Source organism: Sturnus vulgaris, chromosome Z (assembly GCF_052056855.1).
Source record: "Sturnus vulgaris isolate bStuVul1 chromosome Z, bStuVul1.hap1, whole genome shotgun sequence".
Taxonomy (NCBI): domain Eukaryota; kingdom Metazoa; phylum Chordata; class Aves; order Passeriformes; family Sturnidae; genus Sturnus; species Sturnus vulgaris.
In genome coordinates this window covers 29,386,258-29,403,332 of record NC_142283.1, presented here as the reverse complement: position 1 = coordinate 29,403,332, position 17,075 = coordinate 29,386,258, and the positions used below count along the sequence as shown (strand labels likewise).

The 17,075-nt window shown below is 37.2% G+C and overlaps 1 protein-coding gene across 7 annotated transcripts in view; it reads left to right on the top strand.

Moving 5' to 3' along the window:
* The window catches only part of ADGRV1 (adhesion G protein-coupled receptor V1), a 270,560-nt gene that overhangs the window by 217,937 nt on the left and 35,548 nt on the right, over positions 1 to 17,075 (top strand). For 5 of the 7 annotated variants that reach the window (XR_015799671.1, XM_088157236.1, XM_088157229.1 and 2 more), the window contains 2 exons: positions 6,681 to 6,838; positions 15,030 to 15,151. Coding sequence is in view for 6 of the 7 variants with exons in the window: in XM_088157236.1 (XP_088013362.1) it covers positions 6,681 to 6,838; positions 15,030 to 15,151 (280 nt within the window). In the remaining variant the exon portion in view is untranslated. The remainder of the gene's footprint in view (positions 1 to 6,680; positions 6,839 to 15,029; positions 15,152 to 17,075) is intronic. The other 2 variants (XM_088157230.1, XM_088157231.1) reach the window with 1 other exon arrangement.

The window sequence follows — 17,075 nt, the reverse complement described above, 5'->3', positions numbered from 1 at the left end:
CTGTGAGGATGTTAAGGGGCTGTAACAGTTTGCCCAGAGAAGCTGTGGATGCTCCATCCCTATATGTGTTCTAGATCTGGTTGCTCCGAGCCCCATCCAACCAGATCTCTTCTTTAAGAAAAAGAAGACTTTACAAAAGCAAAAAAGAAGACTTTACAAAGGTGTCAGATAACATGCTTCATCCTCTTGAAAGGTACCTGCTTTGATAGATTTGAGGGGTAAGAAAGGAAAATCAAGATTAAGCACTGATTCTCACTGGCCAATAAGTGAGGTATTTTTTATCAATGTATAGATTTAAGTGTATGTGATTTTCTGAAGTTTTATCTTTTCCAAGGGAAAGATCTCTTAATTTCCTCTAATCTTTCCATGTTTCCTGTATTTGAAAGTAGCAATTTAAATTAAATTATCATCTACAGTAGCCATCAATAAGAGAACTATTTTATATATTAAAGCTATTTCTCATCAGTCTGGGCCTGAAAAAAACAATATGCAAATTAAATGTCTTATTGATTCATATCGAAGGAAAAAATAGCTGATTAGTTTCAATATTATGGTTTTTTTCCAGTTTTAAAATGATTTAAAAAATCACTATATACTAATATGGAATTATACCTTGGAGGAGAAGCATACTAAAAACAATTTTTTCTAAATTTATTTTAGCCTCTTTCTAGGAACAGACCTTTCCCAGATACAGACATGCACAGAGCTTTTGAAAACATGCTTTGTGTTCTGTTCTGTTTGTTATAAACATTTGAGATGGAAATAAAGTACTGTTTGAAGTGACACCATTCATGAAATAGGAGACTGGGAGGATACACAGTGAAGTATTGAAGATGATGAAATTGAATGAGTTTAGATAGGAGTAATGCAAGAGAACAAAAAACAGGAATACCTTACTGTCAAAGTAATGATCTGATTATAAGAGATTCTTCTGCCCAAATAAAGGTGTAAATAAGACCATGTCCTGAAGTCAGTGGTACAGATTTATATTAACAGTCAATATGAGGTAGAGAAGTAGAAAAAAATTGGAAAGTTGGGGGGATGGGGATAGGGAGGAAAGAAATAGAGTGAGAGATTAGGCAGAAGATAAAAAGATATAATGTTCTCCCCTTGGGTTCTTCAGCATCCCTCTGGTCCTTCTACACCTTGGTCTTCAGTGGTGGGGATCTCCCTGTTGTTCACCCGGAGGTATCACTTTTATAAGTCCGAGTCTGGGGTATCTATGGGGCATAGATGTAATTTCCCCAACTTTGGCTGAGATGTGCATACCTTCTCACAGTTTATATCTTTTGTCATTTTGTGTATTTTTTGTCCAGGTAAGTTTTAAGTACCCACAGTCTTCACATCAGAATTTTGTCTGGTGTACTAATTCCAGATCTTCACCTTTGTTATGCCTGGAGTTTCTTACTGTTTTGCCACCTGTGCTTATCTTAAATTCCATTGTGGTGGCTTATCTTATGGGGACAGTGCCTTCAGATAGGTAACTGCATTCTTTAAATCCAGACACCACCCCGTGGCTCAAATACTGTCTTCCAGGGACTTTTCCTAAGTCCCTATCCATGGGGTGATGCATACATAGAAAAGACAAAGGAGAAAAGACAGAAGCAACAGAAGTAATAATGCCAGTAATCCTAAAATGTGCAACAGCTATTCTAATAATTAAATACACAAATCCAATTGCAATCATCAACCCAATTCTCATTAGTCACAGCTCCCAATTTTTAAATCCCAAAGATAAGAATATGGACTTTAGCCAGGTATTGGCGCTAATTTCCTGAAGCCAATCTTAGGGTTAAAGTGACTGGAAAAGTTCTGATGTCTGATTAGCCATTTCTTTAACTGTGGCTCAGGCTTTTTTCATTGATGACATTGCATTGTGAATGTAATACTGCATTATGTTTCAGTAAGATTTAACATTCCATATACCCCTTGTTCCCCCCTTGTTCCTTCAATAGCACCATATCTAACACCAACTGACTTTGTAAAGCCATTTTTGACACCTACTGGAATTTCAAGTTAAGATCTCTGACTCATATCCGGTCCATTACTGAAGGCCCTCTACATAATATTCCCAAGAACCCACCGGTCCTGTGTAAAAATTACCTTAATCCTAAAACCTGTATTTTGCCCCACCATATCTGGGGCACATATATTACTGATCCATTCTCAGCTTTGTTCAAGAGAACTAACTGTCATGTCCTTCCTGCTAATGAATAGTGAAAGACACAATATGGACTGGGATCACTATCCTGCACCTTAGACCAGCATGCATAGTTAGGGTCAGTCACTTTTCATCAGAATATCCCCAAACTACTCTCAGTGATGCACTATAAAGGCTTGTCTTGCAAGATCAGCTGTCTATCAGATACATTTAGGGCTTGAAATTAGGTATAGAATTACAGAGCAAGTGTTGATTTTTAAGTTCCACGCAGGGGTATCCCAAACAAATACACATGACACGTATTACAGCATGTATTTTCTCAGTCAGCCAAGATTCAAAGTGATGACTAGGACTCGCAGCACAATTGATTACCTTTGTGTACACTGTAACATGTGAAAATAACATGTGAATGGATTTGTTGAGGATCTGTCTTTACATACTTTAAAGGCTTCAAAATAGGGTTCTTTCTCAACCATATCAACATACAGTTGGAGGAATTTTGTAGATAATGACAGAATTACAGAATATTCTGACTTGGAAGGAACCCACATTTTTATCCTACTGGGTAATTCTACACACCATGAGAAATTAAGTTTTAGCACACAAAGTTCTAGTACTAAATACAAAAAAGTTCTCATATAAGAAAAGTTCTTATATAAAAAGGTTTTAAGATAAACATATCTATACTCAGTTCTCCAGAGGACAGATTAAAGCTCTGTTGTGATTTAACTTTGACACAAAACAAAAGCTGGGGGCTACTGTTGGTGGGGTCATAAGTGAAATTAATTCTCCCTCAAATTTAGTTGTTTTTTTCTCTGGTTGTTTTTTTTTGTTTGTTTGTTTTAGTTTGTTTGTTTGTTTTTTTTAAGTGGGAAAACTGCTCTCATTAGATTCATTTGCTATTACTGCTACATGAAATTGCACTCATTGGAAATATGTGTGGTCCAACGTGTACTGTAGTTACTATATTGATTGGAATAGATAAAAATATTCTCTTAGGAGACATGCTAGGAAACCTAACAGTATATTAATGTGTATAATACAAGTATTTTAAAAAATAGTTACAGGTCTTGACAGCTGGTAAAAGGCTTCTCTGGATTTTATCCATGACCCATTTTCAGTCCATAGCTGCCCATCATTCTAATTTAGGGAGGATGATTCAATAATTTTTCATGTAATATTTTGTTTTGTTAAGATCATATAGGTTACTTATTAATATTTCTGCTGTTTCTGAAAAATTTTGCCAAGTCATGATAAAAAAAGCCTTCTGGTATAGAACTCAGAAGGTTAATACATGTTTGCATGATTCCAGAATGCATAAATTCTTGTGCCAATTCCCATGCTAAAGTTGGTTGAATTTTCTAATTCTCAGTTGATTGAAATTAAAGAACACATCCATAAGATAAAAGTAAGCTTTTCCCACACAATTTATTTTTTCAGTAAAAGGACAAACTCAGCAAAAATAAAACTAACAACACATTAAGTGATTTTTCTTATATAATCTTACTAATATTTGGGCTCCCAACAAGTTCCTGTCAATGAAAGCCCTAAAAAATCACAAAAACTGATAAATTGAAAATACAAGCAATTATGAGGGCTAGTTAAATATTTCATCAGTTTCCATTATCAGCTTTCTATAAAAAGGTGCTTATCTTAAGTTCCTGTTGTGGTAGTTTTTCTTACGGGGACAATGTTTTGAGACATGCAATTGCATTCTTTAAGTCCTCACAGAAAGTTGACAGAGAAATTTATAGCAATCAAACCAAAATTAGACATTAACAAAGCCAGTGGTCAAAACAAAGTTGGACCCTCCAGTCAGATAACAATAGTCAAGGAGGACAAGACTTGTGGTAGCTAGGGACAAAAGCTATATAGCTATCTTTTCAATGCTAGAAGAAACCTAAGCTGGAAACAAAAACGCTTAAAAGAGTGAGGAAGAAAAACACATTTTGATAAAAGGAAGTGTTACTAAGAAGTCACGGAATCATTGTAATAAGATGAGAACCTCTAAAGAAGCTAACAATGTTGGTTTTATGGGTTTTTTGGTTGTTTTAGTTTTTTTCTCTCTTGCAGAAGGCAGTGTTTCAATGGATAGGTTTTTTTGGTTGGTTGGTTATTTACTTGGGTTTTTTGCTATCACTCAAATTTAAAACAAACAAAACAAAATCCTACAGAAATCTAGGGCCTTTAAAAGAAACAAGGAACTTGCTGGAAGGCTATACTGCAGGAAATAATGCTCATCTTCAGACAAATAAGGTTTATAATGATGTAGTTTTTTAGTTTCTACATCAGTCTTTCTAGGCCTTTTAAAGTACAGTAGTAGTTGTGTTTTGAAACATCAACTTAGCTGATATTTTGGTGTATTTTTAAATATTCCTATCCAGTGCTAGGAATATGCAATACACAGTAGTTCCATGGGACAAATGTATCATGGTAATGGAATAATAGCTATATCCCCAGTTTTAAGTATAAGAAATAATTGCAGTTGGTCCCTATAATGTTATCCCATATGATTTCCATAATAACATATACCTGTCAACATATATAATCACAATACTATATCTTACAGGGTGATGTGGTTGTCATTGACTTGCACACCATTGCTTTAAGAAAAAAAAACAAAGTAAGCTTTGAAGATTAGAATGGCTTTGTGTATTTCTCTACATAACTTTCCAGTGTACTTTTTAGAGCAAATACCTAAGCATATTAATAAAAGTGATCCACCACTCTATGTTTTCATTTTTATACAGCTTTTTTTGACTGGATATAAAGGAGTGCTCACAATAAAGTTTCAAGAAACTCTGGTAGTTTTTTAGAGTATGTATTATCTTTGAAACACAAAAATGCATCAAGTGGAAAAAAATACAGATTTCAGCATATAAATATTATTTTATTGAAGACTACTCTTGTGCTAAGATTCTTGCCTTCAGTATAATCATTAAAAACAACATGGGTTGTGGTAATACGATTTTGTTTCTTTGTGCTAATTGTGCCAACTCAAGAATGCATTTGGGGAACAAAAATAAGTTTCCTACCTAAGAAATAGTAAAAATAGGAAAGACAAAATGGATGGGATATTGAATCCCATATCAACCATGTTGAAAGCAGGTCAAAGGGTGTGATCCTTGCCCTCTGCTCAGCACTCATGAAGTCACACCTGGAGTGCTGGGTTCAGTTCTGGCCTTCTCAGTACAAAAGGGACATGGACAGACTGTGCAAAGTACAATGAAGGCCAACAACATGAGTAAAGGAGACAGAAGTATCTCTTCTATGAGGAAAGGAACAAACATTTTGAATTGCAATGTAGAATTCCTACTTCCCCTGATGCTTACTTGTTCAGTTATGTTATCAGATGATATCTCAGGTTGGTGTCTGACCAAGCCTCTACATTCTTCAGAGAGCTGTGAAAGGTTTCTTGATTGTGCTGGATATTATTTTTGGGATTCACTGATTATGCATGACTGCTGTTCTGAAACAGACAACACAGGATACAATCTTGACTTTCCGGCAGAGTATGAAAACACCTGAGCAAACCCAGAAGGTTTATCCAACCAGATATTTCAGTGAAACATTTACCTAGGCCTCTCTCAGACATGTATCAGCATCAATGCTAAGTTTACTGAGATGAGCTGGCATGAGAAACAGAAGGGCTGGGTAAGTTACACCCTCTTAATAGGGATAGAACTGCCCACATAATCTCTAGACGTACTGACTCCTGTGCCGTCCCTTGGGCTGCTCTGTTGTGCGTCATCTCTAGACTAGGTCAGTGGCTGTAAAGCACATACTGGTCTCCAGGGAGAACACAGAAAACTCTGATCTCTCATACCCCTGAGAGCTTCAACTATCATCTCCATTTTCTTCAAGTCAACTTCATATATGCATAATTTGACTCTTTCAGGGATAATTTGTGTTCCTGACACATCTTTAAAAGTAATTATAACTTAAATAAATGAAAAGGGCAAGGAGAGACCGAACAACTGGGGGAAAAAAGAGAGGGAGGGAGGGAGGGAGGGAGGGAGGGAGCATTTAGCTTCTCTGGCAAAATAACATTTCCAACAACTTGAAAAGGAACAGTTATGTTTCTTTAGGACTCATTCATTTATTTTAAAAATATATTTTTCAAAATTTAATTTGTGCTTTCAGGAAGTAAGTGTAGAAAATTCCATAATGTCCTTTTAGAAATTAGTGACTAGGAATGATCTCTTTAAATTAATACAGCAGCATGTAGTTTGCTAAAATATATTTTTTCACTGCAAGCTTAAATTTTTCCAACATTGGTTAGGCTAAATATAACATGCATACTGAAGGAGCAAAAGCACTCCTTATGATCTGATGATGAGATAAGAACCAACAGAACACAAAGGAACCTATGAAAGTTACTCTGGGAACAGAGTTAAAGAATTTGTGGTTTGTAAAGCACATCCCTTTCCAAAAATACTTGTTTCTGTATTCTATTTATGGCCTTTCAAGGTGTCTCTTATGCTTATCAACAGCATTTTCTTCCATTTTTTTCCATCAGGTGTTTCATTCCAAATGCCTATGCTGCTCTCTTCACTGCTGCTCTGGTGCCATTAATGTGCCTGGTGGTGGTTTTCGTGGTGTTTATCCATGCCTACCAGGTGACTCCTCAATGGAAGGCATATGATGATATTTTCAGAGGAAGAACAAATGCAGCAGGTATGATTTGTTGGCTACCCTTATGCAAACAAGTTGTACCTTTGAATGATATGGACTGTTCTCGCCAGTTCAGAGAGCCCCACCTGAGACCATGGTTCAGTAGATACCTACACACTTAGTTTACGATTAAGCCTGCTAGTGTCCCTTTGAAGTCTGTGACACTACTTTGATGATCAAAGCTATGCAGATGCTTAACGGTCTGAAGGGGATAAAAATATGTAAAACCGAGAACAAGAAATTAGTGTAACTGGCTTTGTGAGTAAGTTTAGTCTAGCTAAAGAGAACAGAAATAAAACAAAGCACTGCCCTGCTTGGACCACTGTGTCCCCATGCTAGACTTTGGCTGGGAATACTGAACATCCTGTCCCAGGGAGAGCTGGGGCTGCTCAGGTGCAATGATTGCCTGCTTGCAGAGCATGATCACCTATGGATGCAAGCTGTACCTCCTGCTCAACCCCAGGTGACGGGCACAGCCTTGGCCTCTGCGTTTTGCAGTGTATTTGGTGGCTGCAAAGCCATGCACAGGCTGCTCCGTGCACTGGACTCTTTGGAGTTAATGCCTCTGTTTTGATATTTCCTATGTTGCTTGCAACTGAAACATGCTTGAAAGGAAAGATCTGTCTTGTGCAAAACAGGAAGTTTCAGTTGGCCTCCTCTGTCAGAATAATTTCATCTACAACAATGTTCCCAAAATAAAGTTGCAGCAGTTTAGACCAATACTGTAATAATAGGACTCTCTGTGGGAAGCTTAGAACATTTCTCTTGTCTTCAGGGTATTTTGTAAAAAGAAAACTAGTTTTATAACGTAGTGCAAATCAGTTTTTGATATTTTGGTTATAGAGATATATTACTTTCTTGAGAAAATTATAATAAATAATAAGTATTTATAATCTGGGCATTTCTGCAAATATTTCTGTCCTTTTTAATGACATAGTGTTAGCTTGGCTAAGATCTGTATGAATTTGGATAAGGTCTGCTGATATTCAAGGTCTTTGTTCTTTCATTTCTCTCTGATATAAATGTACAGAGGTGGCTCCTCTTATCAGTCTTTCATTTAATTTATTTGTAAGCAACTTTGTTTGGGTATCTTTAAGGATATTCATTAATAATTTGTTGACAATTAAGGTTTGTCTCAGGGGAGTTAAACTAAAGGAAAAAAGCAAACTGAATATTGAAATAATGCTGTAAATGAAGTTGTCATGCAAAATGGCATAAAGTACTTATAGAAATTGTAACTGCATGACATAAAGACATGAAATAGTAGGATTGAAACAAATCTCTGATTTAGCATAGGATTGAGGATATTTTCTTTCTTCAATAGAATCTAGAAATAGGGTGGAGAATAGCAAATCTCAGAAGAAAACAAAAAAAATCAGAAAGAGAAAAGTTTAGTAAGATCCCTTCTTACTTTTAAGTCAATTGCAACTTTTCCTATTTATGCACCTGCAAGGCAAACTGCTGTTTTGCTACCAAAGAGCTTTTGTAAGCACAGATTAAATACTCCATACAGCGATGGTGAGAGCAGGCTGGAAAGAGGCTGTTAGAGAGGAAAACCATCTGTCTCCTGCAATTTATGGTGGCTGTAATTGTATAAGGGGTCTCCGTGTAGCTGCATTTATGATTTAAGCTTCTAGAAAATATGGTGATTTCTGTAGTTTGTAACATTGCCTATAACTACATAAAACAGTACTAACTGTTGACTAAAGGCCTTTGACTTTTTGGACTGAATATTTATCTTCTGAAATTAAAGGTGGTGGTAGTATATTTACACAGTTTTTAATGTCTTCTGGGTACATTGTGCTTATAAGATGTAGTCAAAGGCAGCTTGCAGTGATAAGGCTTAGTATCACTATACATCTTGATTCTTTACATTCACTCAGCTGACTTTATGTGCTTAAAAATTCCTGGGAGCTTCTCCTGCTTTTGTTATTGTAGCCATGTAAATGGCTGTTGTGGGAAACAACATTTCTCACATCAGTAAATTTGCCTGTAATCAGTTTTCATGATGATATCTTACTTTTGAAACATAGAGGAGATCTTGGATTATACCTGCACCAAGTTGTGGCTTACAAGACTCTATGTGTTAGGAAGGTCTTTTGGCAATGTTGCCTCCTTAAATTGCAGAGACATAAATTGTTTTTTCTGTTTTCTTATGGCAATGAATATGCCAGGGTTTCTCTCTGTTTCGTCCAAAACCAGAGAAAAGGTGGAGCCACCAAACAACAGTTTATCTATATCAAAGGCCTTAGAGAATTCAGGACAGATGACATCAGTTGCTCTTCCCTTTTCTACTAATACAATCACTCCCTTATAGAAATATCTAATAACCACATTATTCTTTTACAGCTATTACAATAAATTCTGTAAATTCTGTAAAATGTCTTCCTGAACCTAGGTAGTAGCATGGTGTTTTACTACTTTTTTCTCTCTTAGGAGCAGAGTTTGTTTCTACCCACACTAAAGGAGACTCCTGTGTATTTTTTCTTTCCCAAGAGCAGAATAACAATGCTGGATTTCACCTTATATGCCTAAAAGAAAACAATTGGCTGCAAAAAGGATCTGTCTGTAGACAGATAAAAATTTTCTTGGAAAAATACAGGGTATAATTGGAGGGTTTTTTACTTTTATTTATACAGAGATGCCCATTTTGATATTACTCCTTTCCTGTCATGTATATATTTTTACTAGTCCTCTGGATTTGTCCTGGGTACCCTTAAGTAAATTCTCATCTCTCATACTCATCTCTCATACCCTATTCTGGTAGTTTCAAGAAAATACCATGGCTCAAAGACAGTTAGCCCAGCAAAAACCTGATATTAGTAATAGATGTCAATTCCTTTGGCAGTGGTCTGTGATCTTACTAGAAAGTGTTTATACTCTTTACTTGTGACTAGGCTATCACTGTAAAAGAATATGATTAAAACAAGGTTGTAGTGCACAATAAACACAAGTAAATAGGGCTTGCCAAATCTTAATTTGAGCAATATGCACACTCCTCATTATCCTGTCTGGAGAACCAAATATGTGAGTTTGCCCTCTCATGCTCTTTTTTTACTGTTCCAGAATTGCTCTGTTACTGGTCATGTTGAATTGCATGGTGATTGATATAGTTTACCCAGCTCAGGGACTTTTCCTCAACAGTAGAGGGCTCAAGAAAGGGCAGTGGGAGAGACAAGAATTTGTTATCTCTTAGAGCAGTCAGCTCTTCCTTCTCAAAAGTGAATGTTGGAAATAAAAGTGTGAATGGTTGAAAAAAACGGTGAAATCTGATTTTCAAGGAATGCTAGCCCTACCTCTAGTGTAGTCATTCGGAGACAGGCATTGAGTTTGCTTAAAAAGTCTTCACTTTGTACTCGTTCTGTTTGCCAGCCTTTCAGCAAACATGTTCTATTGGCTGACTGTCCTCCTGTATATAGAAGCTACCTTTTCAAAATTTAGCCTTGCCAGGAGCCAAGTCAGAAACATTCATTGGATAAACAGCCTTTGGGTTAACTAATATTTAACTTTGCATCCCAGGACACGCTTGGCCCTCCTGGCTGCCAGGTCACTGCTGACTCATGTTCAACTTGCCATCTACCAGGACCCTCAGGTCCCTTTCCATGGTGCTGCTTTCCAGCATCTCATTCCCCAGACTGTCCATCCATCCAGGGTTGCCCCATCCAGGGTTGCCCCATCCCAGGAGCAGAATCCAGCACTTTCCCTTGTTGAATTTCGTGTGGTTGGTGATTGTCCATCCCTCTGATTTGCTGAGGTCTCTCTGTAGGGCCTCCCTGCCTTTTAGGGAGTCAACAGTTCCTCCAAGTTTTATATCATTTGTGAACTTGCTTAGTATCTCTTCCAGTCCTGTGTCTAAGTCATTTATGAAGATGTTGAAGAGCACAGGACTGAGGATGAAGCCCTGTGAAAACCCACTAGTGACAGGTCCTAATATACAAATACAGAAAATGAATAGTAACAAGACAGCAATCCAATATAAATGGGTTTATTTTTTGTTTGCTAACCTTCCATAATTTCACAAAAAGATTTTAAAATGTAACAGAACATCTTCATTTTTTTCCCCTGATAATTGTAAATAGATGAGCTTCATTTATTGAATGAATTTTGAACTGGTATAATTTTCATGCCCTACTCATAAATATGCAGAACAACTTACCTGAATCAGTAATCATAATTACAAAATTGCCAGAATTAATGTAAGATTAAATCTTCATGTTGCCAAAATAGAACTTAATGAAGAATGGCTTGGATAGATAGTTGTAAAATTTTAACTACCTACTTTAATTTCCTTCATATAAATTTCTTTAATATAAAATCATAGAATTGTTTGGGTTGCAAACCTACTACTATCTGATGTTCTCAAGAAGCAAATAAACCCACAAAATGCAAGTGCAGGACATTCCAAACATGCTTCTGTGCTCAGGAAATGATGCTGAGGATGGAGTTTTTTATTTCAAGTGAGAATGTATGCCTTATGTCTTCCCTAACCTGTAAGATAGATGCTAAAATATCTCGAATCATGAGATAAGTATCATGTATCCAAGAAAATAAAAGGAATAGTGAATTGCAGGAATGCTTTCATCATGAAATGGCAACATGCATCTAGAAATCAAGAACCAGATGTTCTACTAAGGTTTATCCAAATAATCTAGAGGCAACTGCTTACACTTGGACTTGGAGTAAAAGTCATGTCAGTGAAGGTTCATCTGCTCAGAATAACTCTTTGGGGTTTCTCTAGGGGAGAGTTGTTGGTTTTATTTTCATATGAAGAAAAATACAAATAATTAGACTATTTTGGTCCATATCAAGCCTGTTGGCATTCTTTTCCTTTGTGAAATTCTGATTTTACAAACTTTTAAGAATTTGCTGAATTTTGATGCAACAAAAGCTCAATAATTAGAGCAAACATTAATATATATGAATACAGAACTTGAATATCCAAGGCTTTAAATGCTGCCAAAGTTTCAACTCTGTATTAGCTCTTTGCAATACTGATGAGGCAATTGTTACCAACGAAGTAAAAACAGAACCATAAACTGTACCAGTATTCAGTATGTGGCAAAAAGCAGGCATCTTTATGCTTTCTCTTATTAAAATGTTGTGTCTGACTTGGGGTATTGCCTACATTAAGAAGGCCCTTATTATTTGTACAGCATTAAACAAAATGGCTAAAGGGCTCCCACACTGCTGTTTCTGGAACAAGCCTGTCAAAAAAAATCCTCATTCTTCACTGATGCTGTTTAATTAATGCAGAGAGGAGCAATGTCTTGCCAAGCATTTCTGCTCCTGAGGTGTGCAGACCTGGTAAACATGGATTTTGAATTCTTCTGCAAACATGGTAGCACAGGGGCTGGCTCTTGTCAGTTGGAGGAACATGTTGGGGTGAAACTTTTGTTTTCCTTATTGCAAACTTTGTCCAGGCAGACATCTTCCTGCCAGCATTCACTAAATCTTTTATGGTGTAAATACACTGGGGAACATAAAATGCAAATTTATGTTTGTATCCTTAAAGACAGGTTCTACACAGATTTTTGAAGATGAATGAAACTAACTGGTTCAGAGTTTATCTTGGGGGTCTCCTGGGCTGAGAGGAAGTTGTCACTCTAAGTTTTATGGGGTCATATGTCTTACGTTTGACTTGAAGTGGAAAATAACAACAAATTGAAGCATAAACTATTCTTATAATTTCCTAAAACCCTGCAAGTGGCGAGAGTTGGGACTGTTTATGTAACCATATGTCATGGTTTGACACTGGCTTTCTAGAAGTCAGGCATCTATGAAAAACAATTCACTCATTCTCCTCTGCTACAGCTGAGCAAAGGGGAGAAGGAAAAAACCTAAAAGGCTCATGGAGTGAGATAAGGATTAGGAGAAAATACTTGAAGGGCAAAATAGGCTCAAAGCTTAAAAAGTATAAAGAAAAGATATTAAAAGAATTAAAAGAGGATAATGAGAACTAAAATAAACCTTTAGAAAAACTTCCCCGTCCCCCCCCACCAGCCCTTTCTTCCTTCCCACTCATAGTGCAGGGAGACAAAACATGGGGGCAGATCAGTCAGTTTGTTACTTTTAAAAAATCTTTATTCCGTTTGCTTAGGGAGAGAAGTCTCTTCTGTTATGTTGTGGGGTCCTTCTCACAGGAAAGAGTTCTCTGTAACTTCTCCAACATGGTTGTGATTTTCAGGAATAGCAGTCCTGCCCAACCTGTTGTAATGTGATTCCCTCCCATAGGCAAAGCAGTTTTCCCTCAACTGTTTGCATAGGTCATTAGTTCACGAGGTGTGGTATTTTAAGGATGTTCTAGTTTGTAAGCAAGGATCCTCTTTCTCTATCTCTGGAAGCAAGGGTCTTTTCTCTCTGTTCAAATTTCCCAGTAGATTACAGCTTTTCAGCATCCACACACTCCAGCATGAGCACATTTTCTCTGCGAATGGACCTCTGCATCCCCCCATGCGCTTCACGAATTACAGGGAAACAGTTTGTTGTGTTATAATCCTCCTCACGGCTTGCAGAAGAATCTCAGTTCCAACGCCCAAAGCACCTCCTGGCTCCCTTCTTTCACCAAACTTGGTGTTGCCATGTTCTCACATGTTTTCACCTTTTCCTTTTCTTTGACTTGGGAGAGAATTGGTGTCCGTCAGTTTGTTTGTTCTCAAGTTCTGTCAATTGAGAAGTCATTATAGGGTTTAGCTGCACTGAAAGGTTGGTCCCATCTGGGCTCCACACTGGGGAATCACTCATCATGCCTGCAGTCCCCGCGGGCACTGCAGGCTCCATCCAGTGCCTCTCTTCATTCAGGGCACCGAAAATGAGAAGCTGCTGCCACCGCCCCTGCCCTTCTGCCCTCAGCATGGCTGGCTAAAAGTGGTCAGGCAAGCACAGTTCGCTGTGGGCCATGCTGAGATAGCCCCAGCCGCATGGGCACTCCCAGCACTGCCCCTGGCTGCATGGTCCTGGCTGTGGGGCCACTTGTGGTGCCGGGATGGCCCCGTTGGTACGGCCCCTTGGCTGTGCTGGAAGGGCCCCAGCAGCCACCTCGCCACCCTGTGAGGAGATGAAGAAAGAGGAATTGCATGTAGTTTTTTTCCTTCTTAAATATGTCATCACAGAGGCGTTCCCAACTACTTTAATTGGCTTAGTAGCATGTTTATTTTCAGAGACAGTCCATGCTTTGCCAGGCATGGAGGAAGCTTCTAGCAGCTTTCCACAGAGAAAATCACTTCTGTGGCTGGCTTCTTCCCTCCTCACCAAAAAATCAAGCTATACAAAAACAACACACTATAATTTTTCTTGTTTTCCCTTTCCTCTCAAATCTTAGAAATCTATTTTCTCTCAAAATTTCTAGAGCTTGCCAAGTGTTCTTCCATTCTTCTCCAAAATTCAGCATATTTTTTTGACTTCATGTGTGTTCTTCCTGTCAGGAAAATTAATCCAAAAACACCAGAGGTTTATGTCCAAAAAGGAGACAGAGGACTCCTTTTTGCTTTATTCGAATAAAGGGAGAGGCCATGGGACATTCCCCTGGGATCTCTCAAATTTTTGGAGGACGCAGCCTCCTTTTTATCCTATTTTCCCGGCCGCATTTCCCTCTCTCTTTCCCCATTGGCTTAGGTAATTGAGAGGCACAGACTTCCCGGAACGCCCGATACCTGAAATTCCCCTCTAATGTATAACCCTTCCTTTTAATTTTTAATTCTTACAGAATTCATAGTTTTCCCCCCGTTGCTTCTTTCGTCTTTCGTTATCCAATTTCATTTATCAGCAGCCCTACAGTTTGTTTGTAAAGGCAAATATCTCTTTCCATTCATCAATCAGTGGAATCCATCCCATTGTTTCTTTTATCTCTCAGTGCTAGCCTTATCTACAGGCTGAGCCACAACTCATTTGTAAAGACAAATTCAACATTCTTCTCATTCCCACCACTTAGTTTGCTGAGCTGGATTGTGCTTCTTCTGCCCCTCATACCTTCCAGACCCCTGACAGTGTCCATCTTCTGGTCTTCTGATCCCTGAATGGGGTCATAAAAGCCCTGGGACCCCCACCCAATTGGAACAGGAGAAGGGCTACCCACCACTGGAGAACAAGCTCTAAGGTTAGCCACAGACAGCAAAACCGTGTCCTGTGTCAGTAATGCTTTAAAACGTGTTATTTCCAAAGGCAAAGCAGCTAAAAATGCTGTGTTTATGGTTTGCAGAGATCCCCTTGGTCTTGTACCTCTTTGCTCTGATTTCTATCACCTGGCTGTGGGGAGGACTGCACATGGCTTACCGGCACCTCTGGATGTTAGTCTTCTTCATCATCTTCAACAGCCTGCAGGTAAGAGCCACCATGTGGTCCTTTGGTCTTCTCGCTGACCTGGACGTGTCTTCTCCACTCATGTTTGTCATTTTGGCTTCACCAGATGAACAACATCCAGTAACTCAGTCACAGTGGAAGTGTGTATTCTTTTAATTTCTCAAACTGATATATGGAATGCATATTAAAGCAAGGGATGTATTGTTTTTAAACAATAGCACTGTAATTGCATAGATTTCGTAGCTGGTACACTCAGAAAGAAAATTGCTTGCTTCTCTATGTAAAGTGTTACTAAGATAATGATACCACTAAAACTGAAGTATCTGCAGCCTTCATAAATCACTGAGTATTTCAAACTTCAAAATGGATGTTAATAATAATATTAATCACACGAAGACTGATTTATTTTTTTCCATTGTAGGAGGTGAGCCTTGAGGCTTAGCTTTTCTCATATAGCATATATATTGGTAAAGCAAATAACTTCTATTGAAAAAGGAAACAAATTAACACTAAATGTTCATCATTAATAATAAAAGACGTAAATAGATCTTTCCAAAATTTTACCCATGTAAGTGTTTCCATTGGGTTCTCTAGTGCATTGCACTGCATTTAATACCATACTGCATATTGCAGAATTACTTACAGAATAAAGGTTACTGTATCACAGATAGGAAAATACCTCTGATGTCTGAAAACAGTGAAATTAGCAGGAGATTGAAAATTATATATCAAAATCTTTGGAGGACAAGTTTTTCTGGACTCCAGTATGCCCTTCTTATTTTTTTACAACAGAAATCTCTGTGACACCTTTTAGTTCCCAATATCAAAAATCTTTATATCCATCAAATAAAAATTAATTAATTAAAAAGGCATATTTTCATGAAATGGATTTATTTTTAATTAAAAATGTGGAAGTTTCCTTCGGCAGTATTAAAATACTATTATAATTACATCTCAGAAATAATTTCTTTTTCAATGGAGGAAAAAAATTTGTACTTTATTCTCCCTATAATATATTCGAATTTTTTGAATTTGAATTTGATTTTTTTTAAATATATTATCTCTTGTTTTATATATATATATATATATATATATATATATATATATATATATATGTATGTATTGACATATACTGGCTCTGTTTCACCAATAGATGTGGTCTTTTTTGGCTTCTTGCCTTAATGATATTTACTAATATCTTGGAAATAACTGCACATGTCAACAGGGCTGCAGAAGTTAATGCAGCATTTTTATTCACATTACATCAATACTGATCTTCCACATCAGGAAAACCTGTTTCTAGCCCTAGAGAATCAGTAAAATCTGAAATATAAAATAACTCTTTTCTTTATTCAAAGGAGGTGAAAACATTTCAAATGCATAGTCTCTTCCTGCTTGTTATTTTAAATTAAAACATGCATATCTGGAGCTCCAACTCAAACCGTAGTAAACAAAAACTTTATTTTCAGCTATGAGGAGCTTAATAACTCCATACTTTAAAAGTTAATTTTTATCCTTTGCTGGATTTTTGTCATGTAAAATGTAAAAGGACAGTATCCACCGCATTTTATAACTATTTACTAACTTTTTTTTTTTTAACTATAAAGTTACTATATACTTTAAAGGAAGATAGCTTTTTCGTGTTGCATACCCTGGGAGAAGTTTAAGAAAGAGAGTACAGTTTTCAGTACAGTTTTCAAATTTGTCTGTTATAGTAGATGATTGTCTTCTGTGCTTGTAAATCTCCATAAGAAAACAAGTCTTAAAAATATTTCCTGGAATACCCCACACTTTAAATAATCATCCCATACAGACTATTCTCCTCTTTCAAAGTCAGGATTTATCTAGTCAAGAAATGGAAAAACTTATGTCTGATTCAAATGACCAGACATGCAGCATGAAATGAAAATCAGGGAAGGAATAAAATGAAAACTCTGTCAATTTC